At 39.3% G+C, this 16,069-nt stretch overlaps 1 protein-coding gene across 1 annotated transcript; it reads right to left on the bottom strand.

Moving 5' to 3' along the window:
- Positions 1-623: 623 nt before the first annotated feature.
- On the bottom strand, positions 624-9,955 carry LOC145909440 (sodium/potassium/calcium exchanger 3-like). The gene is made up of 17 exons (XM_082996834.1): positions 9,435-9,955; positions 8,133-8,284; positions 7,792-7,975; positions 7,672-7,729; positions 6,350-6,549; positions 5,998-6,097; positions 5,795-5,865; positions 5,130-5,531; positions 4,388-4,544; positions 3,850-3,936; positions 3,513-3,552; positions 2,736-2,865; positions 2,451-2,576; positions 2,003-2,156; positions 1,454-1,621; positions 1,004-1,119; positions 624-723 (listed from the first exon to the last, which is right to left on the bottom strand). Exons 1-17 carry the CDS (start codon positions 9,953-9,955, stop codon positions 624-626), a joined length of 2,766 nt encoding a protein of 921 aa, XP_082852960.1.
- Positions 9,956-16,069: the final 6,114 nt, after the last annotated feature.

Genomic DNA, 16,069 nt, shown 5'->3' with positions numbered 1-16,069 from the left:
AGTGCATAATTGGACAAGTGGTCTGTATCGTTGATGTAGGACTGAAACAGTTCGACCAACATTACACTTTCTCTAAAACGCAGTCGCAAAGGTTGTTGGAACCCTTTCATGCGCACTACACCAAACAAACCTTTAATACGCGTGATCAGCAAAGAAATCCCCCAAAAACGTGCGGACGTGACTAAATTGTTGATTGTGAAGGTCTGTATATAGAGAAAACGTCAGAAAGTGACTAAACGAATCAGCCTTTGCAAGTCGGTGACCGACGGATCTGTCCATACAAATCACCATTATATTCCTAGAACTCCAAAAGGAGCAAAAGACGATCTCCGCCAGCCAGTATAAGATCTATTTGCAGAAATTTTAATTTCGCCTATTGGCCTGAATAGATTCTATAAACTGAGGATGCTTTTTCTCTTTGCCTAAACCATCTTTACTCATTCTACGTCACAGTGGACAACGTTTAATTGTGCGTATAGTGTACAAAATGTTCGATGAAAAGCACACGTACCACTTGTGAAAAAAAGATGAAAAAAATTGCAAAAACACGGTTGCTACAATTCCCCGAACTTGATTGTCCTTGGGAATCTCTTTGTGCAAGGTCAGATCATTTTCCTTTGATCTCAGCAATAGAAACCGAAGCATGATTTTTCCTGGACGAACGCGTAGATCATGAAGGCGAAGTACATAGTAACGAATATGGTGCCTATAGTCTTGTTGAGCCTGCAAAGAAGTCGGGATGATTGGTACATTCAGGCTTTGTGGATGTTACATTGCTATGATTTTGCATTAATAAACTTCTCATGAGAAAATAACGCACTTTATAACTTACAAGGGAAAATACGTTTTTTTTTATATAATGATTGAAACAAATGTTGTAATTTTTTCTCTACTGATTTTTTCTATGTTCACTAAGGAGAAAATGTAGTAATTTCTATTTACAACAAATTACTTTGTTTCAAGAGAAAACGAAATGTCCAGAGACAATTTTCATAGCCCTCACCTGAATCGAACCACCAGAAAGAGGATGAGACAAATGAAGAGGATGAGTAGAAGAATTAAGCCAAACTTTACATGCGGAATAAGCCGAACCGGCAGGGTTAGATTATCCAACAGACACTGCGAACAAGGGGTATAAAAGTCAGCCATTCATTGATTTCATGCACAAAAGTGAGATTAACTGATGCTGGCTTTGCGATACCAGGATATGATTTTCTGGTTCGTTAGTTTGACAAATGGCAATGCCTGCTCAACATCTCAAACCAAGCATCCACGGAGCACCCTCATACTATTTCTAAGGGTAATACTATAGTTGAAACAACTAAATACCGCAAAAAGTCGTTTCCTTCTTACAAAAATCTCAGCAATGTTACAATGATATAGGCTAGATATACTCCGTCATATGAAACGCAACCGGCAGGTAAAAAGGCAAAGTAGTGTACGTAACACTTACACTTTGCAGGGAAGAAAGCAGATAAACTGGTTCGGATGTGATGACACTTCGTAACAGAAAGGGAAGTCCCAGGCCAAGATTTATGTCAAATACGTTGGATCCAATAGCATTGGACACGGCCATATCACCAAAACCTTCCCTAGCGACAAGGACAGAACTGAGAGCATCCTGTAAAAACATGGTGTAGATAATTCGGTTATTGCAGCGAACTGTTTGGAAATTTTTGAATTTGTCTCTTCAACATTTCATGTTATTTGATGACCACTTCGGTCTGTTCGCCAACAAACACCTGATAAGGTTGGTCGTAGTTATCCTGATTATTTGTAAATACTCAGCTTTTAAACTGGGTTTAGATTAAAAGGGAATATGCTTTATAAAAGCTTACAGAAACATTCGTTTTGCGCTAAATTAATCATCATGGGTTGCACTCTGTTTCAAACAACAGTATGGTCTCATCAGCGCAGCGGGTGACTATGAACAGTCGCATACCAATTGCTGTAGATTACTGAATTTAGGTTGTTTGTAATTGAATAGACTATGCTATCGTACCGGTACACTTGTGCCAACTGCTATGACCACCAAACCCATGGTGTAAGAATCGATGCCCATTAAGCAACCGATTATGTCAACCACCTCAACCATTACGAAGCTAATCAGAGCAATCCATACGATGCTGATCAGAAAGGACATGGCGTACCATTTCCTAGAAACAAAACAACATAAAAAATCAATGACAGAATGGATAGAGGTAGGTTTAAAATTACGCTTATAACGGGTATTCAGTGTGGCTCTATGGGAACTATGTTCTCCCGGAAGTTTTTTTTAAAATAGCATCGTACAGTATAGCCTATATAAAACAAAAATTGTTCGCTAATACGCTATCCTGGATTTCCATTTCTATGCAATTAAATAGATATTAGCAAGTTTAGTTATGCGAAAGACCACAACAAATATATAATTCTTTCGCTCTGCTCTTTTGCAGTGAAAATCCCTTTACTTGTTTTCGGGCTTTGAGCAGTCAGGTATCGTCCACGTGTAGGCGCAGATCCAGGGAAAGGAAAGAGCGTAAACGAACCAAGCGCCCAAATATTTGGCGCTGGGAATGCAATGACTCGAATCCGGCCTGCGAAAAGTTTGAGAAAGCTACTTTGTGAGACACGTTCATTTTTTTTTCAAGCACAAACATAATATTTTTCTCAGAAAGGTAGTGGTATGTTGTACATAATTGTGATTAAAGTAATTTAAAATCTTGTTTTATGAAACTAAGACAGACGCGAATTACTTTTCTGGAGGAGCGTGCTTAATTGGAGGAAGACAGGGGAACACCATCAATCTCTCCTCATTGTCTGCACCACTGCTTCCTTCTTCGTTACCGCCTTCCCCGCCCTCTGCACTCTCCACAGTCTTTGCCACTAAAAGCATGGAAACAACATTTAATATACAGCTGTATGTGACATCCTACACCATACCCGAATTAAAAGAGGATGCTGGACAAGTTGTACTCCTGCGCATTAATACAAGTACAGGCGAAACTAAGCGCGGTCCGGATTTACTAAAGTCGTGAGTTCTAACCTCACCGGAAGTATAACTTGCTTGTTTTTCTCCGACTTGTTACGTTACAGCGACTACTTTTTACCAACATCACCTAGCTGTAAGTACGTTTAATACGATTCCTGAACATTTGGCGGTTAACGAAACACGTCTAATGAAATGGTCGCAGTTGCAGTGAAGTGGTCTGTGCAAAACTTAAACTTATCTTTTTGTTGTAATGCACAACTTTGCTTTCTAAGGGAAAATTGTGAAAAAACAACCGCATAACCAGCGGAATTTGCAAAACGGTTTGCAATTTAGTTGTTTTAGATCAACTATAGATTCCGTGATCAAATTTGGAAAAACCTAATGTTAGGCTGCTCAGAAATCTGGAAACCGACAAATTTCGGAAAATTTGATTATGTATCAGCTAATTGTGTGGGTCTCTGAGTTATTTTTTTCGACATTTTTCGACAAGTTTTTTTTTTCAGCAATTGACAAGATCCGGAATAAACCGAATTATACATACCGGTGGCTTCCGTTGCTTCGTCGTCGCCTGTCGTGGTAACCTAGCAACAACCGAAAGAAAATGCGATTACTTGCAGAAGGTTCATGTTTTTGGGACCAAAATTCCAGGCGACAAAGGGGGATTTTCTTTTGTTGATTGTTGCCGTTTTTTTATGTTTCCTTTTGAATTGAATATTTGTTTTCCAATCACGGTAGAAAAAGTTGGATTTAAAGCGTGACAATTTTTTTAATACTAGTTGGCGGTTCGGTGAAAATGATCAGTTTCAATAGGGTGAGTTGTTTGACGCTATTATGCAATCCACAAATGTCTGCATTAGAAAATCCCGTTTCCAACTTACATTATTTGGAGGTGGTGCGAGGTTTGGTGGTGGAATATTGGACCCCTCGGTGTGCACAAATATCTCTTCTTTTGTTGAATTGTTGGTCTAAATTTAAAATAAAAAGGCCTTTATTCAATAGGCTTTCAAGAGGCAGCATTGCAGCCTGTAAACCTAAAGATCTAGATACGATAGCTGCGATCCGCAAGACCTGCGTAGTAGGGCGATCCTGCCAATCATGCGATTGCATGAATTATTACTGCGCTTACAAACAGTACTGAAAATATCTCGGAGAAATGTCACAAGAATGGAGAAATTATAGAACACCACATCAATACCTAACATCAGATGGAAAATGTGATTTTTTTTATGGAGAAAATAGAGGGGTGCCTATGTTTCCGCGAGGAGAATTGTTAACAAGACACATTATAAAGTACACCGCATCAATACCTCACATCAGATGAAAAATGGAAATAAAGTGCTACAATTGATGCAACGTCGTTGGTGTAATAATTATTGACCGTAAGGCAAATAACAAAAAGGACAAACCGTCGCTTACGTCAAGGATTGTTGTCGACTCGTCCAAGTTAGTCGTTACTGAAACCGATCTTACTCGACTGAAACGACGTTTTCTGGGATTCCGCCGAAAGATGTGGATGCTGTGGCTCTGCCTTCTTCCTAACTTATGATTATTGGGTGAGGGCTTGTTTGGATATCTGAAACTGGCAGAGTAAAGACGTCTTAAACCTTCAAAGGCGTCTTAGCAATATGGAGATAACGAAACGTTGTTTTTTCGCATTAATTTTGGTTGATGGTACCCTGTGGCCAGTGCTGTATCCAAGTTATTTTGGACTTACGGCAAAGTAACACATGGCCGAAATATAATGTACACTCATCAAGAAGAAGAGTGAAAACACTAGAGAACAGAATGGGATATTTGTCAAACAACTTCGAAGTCCAGTAAGTGATTGACACCAATCTTCCAATGCAAACTTCCACCGTTTGACCTTTTCAATCTATTAAACTTGTGTCATATAGTTATTTAGGTGGCCTGCATTTTTGGCGGGCCATTAAACATGTGTGTTGGCGGGCCCTAAGGCAAATGATTATTCTAACACAGCATGCTTAAAACTGTGTGCTAAAAACTTTAGAACACAAACATGCAATAATTGTGGTAAAAGGTTTTCATTAGAATCGTGTACACTGTACACATAACCACTTGGAAGTGGTCTGAGCATAACAACTTGAATTTACTCTACACTTGTTTTTTTCAGTTATAGTTTGAAAGGTTAGTTTCTTACTTCTTGTCTGTGGAGTTTACACGTTGCCGGTTTTTATCATTTGACATTCGCACGCACTCATATGGTGGTGGCCCATCACAGGACGCCTCGCGTTGATTTTCATTTTTCTCGTTAGTGTTACACATTTTCCCGCATTGTGCTTCCGCTTTCGACGCCTCCCCATTCTCGTTTACATCTTCCTCGAGGTACTGGGCATCTTTGCACTCACTACAAAGAATGAGGTCCGCCGAATCGTCACCGGCCTTTTCGTTTACGTCTTTCTTGCAAGAACCATTGCTCTCGGCCAGCTTGGCTTCAGCCACGCCTGTGTTGGTTTGCGTTTCCGTAAAACGGCATCCGCACATGCGCCGGCAGCAACAACAGCAGCAGCACCTACACCCGTTTCCGCAGCCGTCTTGTTCTCTAAAATGTTTGTAAAACGTGCTGTTTTATATCATGAACTGAACATACTGGTTTTCGCAACGCTAAAGGGCGTAGTGATAATAGTTTTACTCAGAAGAGCTAATTGGTAGTATATTCACTTATCGGTATCGAAAGATTGTTCAAAGCAATTTGATAAAGCCGAGAACTTTCGTAAAGATTTTTGGTTCGTTCTGAAATTTCACCAAGCTGATAACTAACTGCAAAATAGAGCATTTGATTACTGTCTAGCACTAAATACACACCTTACAATAGTGAGTTGGCCCTCAGGTACTGCCGCTTGTCTTGTGCCTTGCTGTTGAACGGAAAGGTTGGCCTAAAATATAAGGTCAAATATAACAAAATATCTTTAAAGGCTCTATGTAAATTACTACCCTAAAGGCGTTGAAACAACTATGTGAATTGCATTACTCGAGGGTATATTAACGAAAAGTTTGACTAATCGTACATTGTTGTCGTTGGCAGGGGGAGTCTCTACTGCAGGACTTGGTGATTCCCCACCTGGGGAATCAAATGTCGGGGAAACCCTCCCATCTGTTGTCGTTCCACTGCAAAGAAATTGCCTTTAATTCTATGCTTTTAGGTTTTAATCTACATAAAAGATAGAAAAAGAGGTTTATTCTCCAAAAAAATTATGCAAAAGACAGTTTTGTCATGTTCGGCTATGTAAGTTTTGAGAATCATTTGGGTTATAACCCCAAAAAACACATATGAAAGGCTGAAAAACAAACGTTCACCAACAGTTGCGTCAGTCACACAAAACAACGCATTTTAATCCAAAAGGTTTGTACGACTTTTACCAGCATTGCGCCTTGTCCAGAAACTCCATCAATTTCTGATTGAACTTCATCGTGACAATATAGAGGACGTAGAGCATGAGGAGGAAGAAAGACTCCCACCACATAAAAATCCCATCCCAAGAGAAGAGGATGAAAACCACCACAGATCCTCCGTAAAAGATGGAGTCCCGAATCAAAGGCCTCCAGTCTATTTGAAGGACCTGTGGGAATCACGTGATTTGTTGTTTAGGTTTTGTTAACGGAAGAGCAATCTTGAAACTTTTTTGCTTAGCATTGTTTCTGCCTGCCAGGTGCACAAACAATAATAAGTGGATTTTTTCTCCAAGCTCATTCTCAAAACTTATACGTGTCAAACGTTGATATTCTATATAATAAAGTCCTCTTCAATCAATGTATTTTGCTCAGGTTGTCACAAAGTTGCTTTAAAACTTATTTGGAATGGTCACGTGGTCAGACCAGACAAAAAGTTTCCAACAAAGTAAACAGATGCGCGCGACAAAATTCCTACATATGTGGCTTAAGTATTATCCCTGCTGCGACTTTCACCATACGGGATGTGTATTTCGGATTGTAAGCCGGATTATTGCGAGCATTTGTGGCATTGTTTGCGTATCGGATTGTAACTTAATTGTGTCAAATGTGTTACTTGTCGTCACTTTTGTATTGAGTAAAAAAATAAAAAAAAAACTTAAATAAAATAAAACTTTAGGACTATAGCAAACCGAAACAGTGGTTCGTCGCATTTGTAGCGTAAATAAAATGTATGGCGTGATCACCACGAATGATTAAATACGTCGTGAATTATTCATGGTATGATAATGCACCTGCTGCGAAAAATTCATCAAGCCTACATCTGCTTTGGTTAGGGAAGATTTCTCATAGGCTATACAAACTTTTGTACGTTTATGGAAACAATTTACTTTCTTGCTTAGCATACTCTATTAAAAATTAAGAATACTCAATCAAAACAACATTGCAATTTTTGGTGAACACATGCATTAAAAACGTGTGCAAGGAAAAGTATGTCAACTAGAGTATGTCCAAAATGGGAATAGTTTTCATATATTATCAGTATACGGCTGAATTGCAACCTGAGTATAGCTGCACTTGAGGTTTGGCATAATCGTACACACGCGAAACATAAACCTAAAAACAAACATGCGGTCGGGCCATTCAGCTGTGACGCAATTCGAGTAAAAATGCCTGTTGCGTCTGAACAATCTACGTACTTCACAGAAGATTTGACTAAATTTGGGCTCAGGTCAAGGCAAAGTAGGTCTCAGAACAAACATCGATGGTAACGATTATGTTAGGGTACTTACCCTGCCAGCGAGAGCAGATGTCAGAGCAATGATGACAAGGAGATTGAAAACTGCCGACCTGCCGAAGAAAAATTTCACCGTACGGAAGGATTTTGAGGCAACGTTTATGACGTAACTTACCCAACAATCGTTCCCACCCCAACGTCACTTCCGGTTCCCACGCCTGCAACTGAGGTAAACAGTTCCGGTGCCGAGGAACCGGCGGCCATGAAGGTCGCCCCGGCCACGTCTTCGCTGAGATTCAAACGCTCTGAGATCACTTCCAATGACGGAACGAAAAAGTCGTCGCAAATAATGGCAAGGGCTGAAGGGTGGTCATATAACAAGTTTTGTGTACACATGTTTTATGGGAAGAAATTATTGAACGTTGACATGGGGATCTTGTCATAATGATAAACGCATCAATAGTAAATTTCCCATCAATGAATTTGTTTTTAGAAACTCAGGTATTGCCAACTTACCAATGAAAAGAAATAGAACAATCAGTATGTACAGAATTGCCCAGAGTGCTGGCAATCCACTGTTACGCTCCGTTGCACATGCGTCGTGTTCTTCTTCGGCTGATGAACTTCCGTGACCTTCTTCCACTGAGCTCTCGTTATCTGGTTTTGATCTGCAGACATTGCTCAATTATGTTATTGGTGGCCTAATAAAAATTTAGATCTTTATAAACTGCCTTAAATTATTCATAACACTGACCCCAAGATTTGCACAACTCCATAGGTGTAATCACAGGTTCCATTTAAAGTTTAAACTACTTTCGGACAAAAAAAATGTATGCCCACTGTTTACAGGAAGTTTGCTTCGTCAGCTTTCCAATCGGTATTAAACTTTTCAGTTACTGGAATTATTAAATCAGGTCGTTTAGCACTGGCAAATCGATGCCCAGGATGAAAAAAAAACGCAATATCGATTGAGGTTGCCAAGCATAGTTGTACTGGAACAATACGCAATCTGAACCAAGTGTTAACTATGATCCGATTACAACCATGTTATCGTAAGGCGTGGCGCAAAACGTCACGCTGAAATTCATTATTACCGGGATTTGTGGTCGAAATTTCCACGATAACTTTAGTACGTGTGGCTTGGCAGGTGTGTGTTGGATATAAACCAGCGGTTTTCTGTTAAGCCTAGACTTCACCGACGTATGACTTTCTCAAATTCAAAATATGTAATACCCAATACCACATTGGTTAAGTAACGATAACATTAATGAAGCAAAAGGGCACCGATTGATGCCAGGAGATTTATTAGAAAAACAACGTATTGATGTTTTTTTTGTCCCTGGTGCGTTCGCATCGCTGCTTTTACTTAAAACTTGGCATTAGTAACTGAACTGATTCCATTAGCATGGTTTTTACAGTGAATCCACTAGTTTGTTCCTGTTTTACAACAGTAAAGTTATGCCATATAACATATATGCATGTATCGTTTGGTACGACCAATTCTTCGCTTTGAATAAAAACATTGTATAGCTAAATTCTCTCACATGATGTGCGCAGTTATTCAACGTAAAACAACATTCAGACCACCTCAGAAAGAGTTTGCGTAATTACGTTCACAATGGTTCATCAATAATGAAACAACGTCGACGGCTGAAGAACTCGTTTACAGCAAAAACAACAAACGCCCATGAACAAGCTGTTACGCAAGTATTAAAAGATTCTATTGTTGATTGGCCCATGCATTGCCGTGCTTGTTACATTCGACAATACGTTGTCTTTACAAATGGTTTTACTGGAACCTTATACGTGCAAAATTACCTGTTCGCAATCGTCTCTTTGCAGAAAGCTTCCACTCTCTCAAACTCGTTTGCGTACGTGTGATTGGTCTTTACGGTCACGTGATCCGTCCCTTCTGTCGTCACCAAGTCGCCTCTGATCTTGTCCAAAGGCAAAACATCCTTGAAACGCTCAAGTTCATTCCAGGGCAGCATAGCGTCCTCGGCTACGGCGTTTAAAGTCACTTCGCTTGGTGAAACATAACGATTCGACCCTGTATCCGAGCGCTTGAATCGTCGTGACTGGTGGAGACTTTTGACGTATGCAACGACATATTCGTCCTTTGCGAGTTCCAAAGTTACGGTACTGGCCTCTTCCACGGGGTGCCGGAGCCAAATTCGATATGACGTCAGGGCACTAGTTAACAACAAGAGTAATATTGCCAACAGTGCGACGGCGCTTGCGACGAGAGATATTTTTGCGACAAGCTGTTTTCGTAATTTTCGACGATGTTGTCTCCCGACAGAGGAAGATAATAGTGGTTGATCAGTTCTTAAATACATTTTTGTTTGGCGTTCTTACGTTAATAGAACATATTTGGTCACTAAGGGGATAAAATAAGCTTAAGTGAAAACCCTGGACAAATCAACAAATTGTTAAATTTTTATCAGATTAAAATTTTTCACGTCGATTAGAATGAATTAAAAGCAGAAAAAAATTTGTACGAAACAATGTTACAAACAAAACAACGTTTAAACAAAAATACGTATATCGTACATGAAAGAATTAAATAACAGAAAGCAAAACTATCGACAACCATTAAAGGGGTAGGTTGCAACGCCATTACAATGGTCTGCTTCAAAGAAAATTAGCCGGTTTAAATTCACGTGGATTTTGGTTCCTACATTGCCATGGTAACCCTTGCGTCATGTAAATTCACTCATTCAGAGTCTCTTGGGGACAAAGTTTAAGTTCCAGTCAAAATTACGGCACCGACATTCAGTCGTCAATAATTTATCAAGTCGGAACTCTCAAGCTTCCATTGGGAAGACAAAGCTAATACAACTAATAGAATAATACATGGACTTCAAATTGAAATGCACGCTTTGGTTTTATGGGGTACATAATTATGGGATGTAACGGTGGTCACAACTTAATTCGTATATGAAAACTTTTCTGCGTATGTGCACCCTACGAAACATTGTGTAGCTTCACGTAAATTAAATCTAATTTATTTGGGAAATTGTATAAACTATGCATAATTGAAAAGTCTGTTACCGACTGGTTTAAGCTGCTTTGCAGCAGTGTTTGAGAATTTTTTTCGACACGCAATTTTGCAGTGGGATTTAAATATTTTTAGAACTCAGTCAACATGTCAACTTGTAGTGAAAAACAAATGCAATTCGCACCTTTTTGTTAATTAATCTAGTTGCAAAATATGTAATCATACCCCGTGCAACTGAAAACACTGGTGCCGACCACTTAAGCCAGTTTGCAGCAGAAATTGCTTGGTCTCGCAATCCTGCAATGAGAAATAAACATTTTGTACTCAATACCATGACATATCAACATATTTTACACGACAATTCTCCGGAACTAGATTGTCTTACATGTAAACCGTAGCCCTAGAACATTCAAAGCTACAATCTACTACAAACTGACTGACAAAATTAATAGCTGTATAACCGGGATCATAAGAGGAGTCAGTGACCACTTTGAAACGTCCAGCAGGGTGGGGGCGGGACTGTTTTGGACCGTACCATTGACGTCCAAAGGATTAAAATCATCCGGCCCGTTGGGCACCGAGAATAGACTGCGACCTTCGCGTGACCTACATGACACAAGCGCCCGTCAAGGCGACAACTTCTTCCGGCGTTAATGGCTTCTTTCTTTAATATTAATAGCGGCGACCTACGAAGAGGTGATAGGAGAAATTACGCCTCTTGTTTGTAGATTGTCCCTGAGCGCTTGATTGTTCCTTGCGAAACCAATCCTTCTTTACAACACAACAAAGCTCCACGACGAAATTTAAGTATTGAACGGAAAAGCAATGCGTTTCAGCCCACACACTAAAAGCGCTCCTACGCAAATGATATGCTTACATCAGGTCAATATTGACAGCGTCAACGCATGAAAAAATTGAATTAGGGCTTGTATAGAAAAACTTTAATAACAGTCCCTCTCACTTGTCTCACTGCTTGTTTTACCCTGGGAACCACGCTCGCTCAGAAAGAGCGCAGAGGCTTGAGCTAATGCAACATGGTATTTACAACGTAGTTTGCAGCGATTTGGGAGCCTTGCCCTGTCGCACAGAGCAATTAGGGATAATGAGAGTTAGATTTATCTACAGCAAATCCGGTCGCAGCGTTCACATGACGGTAACTGAGTTTGGCACGTGTTTTTTTGCAAAGCGATTTTACCCATGCGGTTACGCATGCTGCTATATTCCTCTTCAGTAAAATCTGTATACCAACGAACTGTAGCCTATAGGTCGAAGTATTAGAATTTTCAGGCGTTTTGAACTCACTAAAATCTGTAAAAATCACTCACTGCATGGTAGAGTGGATGACCTGAAGCCGCTCGACAAACGAAATACGTGAAACAAAAAACAAATCTCTCCTTGGACGTTGGATACTTCTGCAGCCTATAACGCGACTAAAAGCTTAATAAAAATTTTCCGGTGTAAACACATTGGTGTTTTGAACTTAGCCAACACAAAATACGCCTGCCTGACTATAAAATACCGCACAGTTTTCTGCCTCGTTTATAGTGCCTTTAAACTTTACAACGCTGAAATCCAATATCTTCACCACGTCTTTGTGGACACGCTTCACGTTCTGAACTGACGGCTTGGTTATTAAAACAAATATGAGTTTTACAATATTATTTGCACGCCCTGGGATAGTAATGATTTGGTTTCGTTTTCTGTTTACAGTAACTGGACGTGATTTTACAGCTCTGTTTAGAAATCTATTCGCATAAATAGATTGTTGATATCCAAGAATTTTATTCGCAACAATCTTTGTTGTGAATTAACCAACAAGTGATGAACGTGCACCTTATTACTCAATAATTATATGTCAATTTTAAAAAAGCTGTCTGCCACATAAACGAAAACAAATTCTCACAAAGCTTATAATACAAAAAAAACATTAAATTTTAGTGCTAAACCTCGTACTTCAGTAGGCTCTTTTCCACACCCTCGAACATGGACACGAACTAATCAATCAAACACACAACCCGACTGCCGCTTGAGACCAATCTGCTTGACAACTTTGTGCAAACTGGTAGCGACTAAAAGTTAATCCAACCCGCCTAATGCTTCCAGCAGCGCCGGCAAAGGATCAGTGGAAGGCGCACCGCACCGCTATTGATTGCACACGCCGACCTGCCACGATTAACAACGATATTGCATCTGGCGCGCGCCTTGCTACGACTTGGGTTTGACGCATTGAGTTTTAATTCCAAACTTTGCCAGAAGGGAGTTGGTTTAATCGCGGCGATCGATAAGTGATTGGTGCAAACACGGCGCGAGAGCCGATAATTAATTTTCTCCCGACCTGTTCACTCACTACAGTGTAAAATGCAGTTTCTCAGGGAAATGCAACAGTCTGGCGTCTGATCTAACGATAAAGGTATGTTTAGATGAATTTTTCCACATTTTAAAATTGTGATCACGGTGTCTCTAAGCATTTGTCAATAGTGTATTTTGGATTTTACTGCTGGCAGATAAATCGTAATCTCAAATAACGTACTGGGTCTTTGGCAATGTTTAAACACCATATACTGTACTTTGTAAATCTGTGTTACAGTGCATTCTGTGTTAGATTGTGCTTCATTGCTTCGATACAATTACTGTACACATTGTTTGATGTATTCGCTCAGCAATATATCTTTACAAAACTTTGCCACACAATAATAATTATTTATTCTGTTCATAAAAATTTACGGCTAGATCAAGGCCAAAACTGTTGTGGATTGGGTTTGTTTTCCACTCTTATTGGCCTGTGTTATCTTCTGCAAAGTTCTTTTCTTTTGCAAGCATAGAATCTTCTTTTGAAGAATCCTCTTTACCTTCAGGTTCTTTCTGAAAGCATTTAGGTCCCTTTGGCAGTTCATTGCCAGTTGCCTCTGACGACGGTGTCGTAGGCGGCCCATTCACACAGTATACGTAATATTCGTCGTTCGAGAGAGGTCGACAGGAGGCTAATCTGTTGGTGAATGGCACACATAAAACACATCCTACGTATCTTAGACTCAAGTAGCATACTTCAATAAAAAAATTAAAATATTTATTGAATACGTTCTTCTTCAATACGTTCTCGGCATTATTTACATCAGGGGTCGGTAACGAGTGAGCCATGGGTCGTGTTCGGCCTTTTTAGCAAAATCAACCTTTCCGCAGCATCTTTACAAATTGTAGAAACTATATGGCCCGCAAAGTACTACAACGTAGCACTTAAAATGAAAAGATAATCTAAATACAATGTTCAACGTAAATAGTAAAGGAAAAGAAAATGTTAGTGAAAAAATAGAGCGGCACGCTGATACCATGCATGGTTTGCCTTTTGCTCACGACAAGTGAAAAGTTGTTGACTCCTGGTTTTCATTTTTATCTTATTTCCTGACGTCACATTATAATGCAGATACAGTGTATTTGCTGGGATAGCTGATATTACAGACTTCAAAACACCATAAACTCACCTGACTGTTACATCTAAAAAGCAGAATAGAAGTGCGATCAGTTGGTGCCCCATTCCTTTATCTTATCTGCTTTATGCAACAATACTAAAGATTCTAGTCAACTGCAGCTGTGATCATATACTGTTCACTTTGGTCGTCGTTTCCTCTGTGCTTGCCGAGAGTTTTACAACCAGATGCTTTGTTAACAATTTCCGTAGCTGACAGCTCAGAAATTAACCGCTTTTGTATTCAGAGGAAATACGCGGCACGCCACTGAATATGTATAGCACAAGCAATAGTAAGGTTTAGCTAAAACGTTGTGAACAATATTATATCACTAATTTCGCATTTAGGCATTGTTTCAATGCCTACGTTGTTTAAATCCTCCTGTAGCGAGAGAGTATTTTTTCAAGAGATCTGCAAAATGTTTGTCCAGATGAGTAAAATAGATTTTTGCAACAAATTAGTTGAATTGTGTACAAGCTGCAGACAGATGGCCTCTGTTTCGACCTAAAAGGTCTCATAAATTAGTCAAAAAAACTAACAAAAAAGTTTTTTCGCACAGGGAAGTGAATGAATGTGACAGATCCTACGTAAGTTATTACCATTTGTCCCGACCACAACTTTAAAACTGGCATCTGGCATTTGCGTCCTACTTGTCAAACTTATTTGTTTGCGAATGTAGTCCGAAAATTGTGGTTCAAGTTGTGTCGTTTCGTATTGGTTTAAACGTGCAGTATTGCTTTTCCTTTTAAATAATAAAGGCAGATGATAATTTATCAGCCCAATTAATTGTTGATTGCAAGGGAAAAACGTGTGAATGCAATTGAAATCAACGATTTTAACCCAGGCACTACACAGATTTATTTCATTCCGTATTATTGATGTAAAATCATTCAATCAACCGCAAGTGCGTCATAGCTGGTTTGAAAATTCTGTGACATTTTGCTTGGGAATCTTTTTCTAAATTTGGCCTCTATTTGGTATGTTTTCCTACATGTACAAAAACGTCTGTTCGAAAAAAATTGTAATTTAATTTTCTTTTGTTGTCATTTATCTGGGATAAATGGTATTGATGAACTTTTTTAACAGATTCTCTGTACATTCATAACACGATAAGTTATTGTCTTGGCTGTTTTTACAAAATGTCCTCTGATTAGTCGCTTTTTTCTGAAAGTCTGGCATCAAACAATTATTATAGCCTAGCAACCCTGGGCTAAATTGTTCGCGTGTGTGGTTTTAACAGATGTCTAATTGACCTGATACCAATGACCGCGAAATGCCGTCTTATAACCCAATGAATAAAACATGAACACAGGCAGCGTAAACACTTTAGTGTCGGACGATATAAATTCACGGTGCGTTCGGTACATTTGAAAACATCATTACGTTATGCATGTACATTTAAACTGGGATGCTAATGTTACTTAATAAGTTTAAAGTCTTCCTTCTATTATTCCAGTGATAAGTTTTAATAATAGCGACTCACGTTCGCATGTGCCTTTGCAAGACATATCAAAATTTAAGCCAAAACTTTTCGCTAAAGGTCGATTTTAATGACTCGTTATTAGCTTTTATTTATCGTTTGGTGAAGCACTTTTAAGCCTGACGTTATCATCGATTAGTGCGACACAGGATATGCTGTACTGGTCTTTTGTTACTGTGTTAATCAATTAGAGTTGCATGAAAAAATTTGTACATTTGCTTTGCTGAGTAAAATGTGTTATTGGTGTTGTTTATTTTCGTCAAACTGCAACGACAATTGTTGTGTATGTAAAAGCAATGGGGCCAATATTGATCAGTGAGCTATAGGCAGTGCACACTATTTTATCCTATCAGGTTCCATTGAGTTGTCCTGCTAGACCTTATTCAGTCACCGGGTACACTAATGAGGCACATTAGTTCAAACTAGTGTGCACTGTCTATATACAGCTTACATCGGCATCAACACTCTTTATACAGATATTCGATTTATCCAAGGGCAATTTATCCTT

This window comes from Ascidia mentula, chromosome 7, assembly GCF_947561715.1.
Source record: "Ascidia mentula chromosome 7, kaAscMent1.1, whole genome shotgun sequence".
In the NCBI taxonomy this organism is placed as follows: Eukaryota; Metazoa; Chordata; class Ascidiacea; order Phlebobranchia; family Ascidiidae; genus Ascidia; species Ascidia mentula.
The sequence above is the reverse complement of the archived record's forward strand: the minus strand, read 5'-3'. Positions and strand labels throughout refer to the sequence as shown.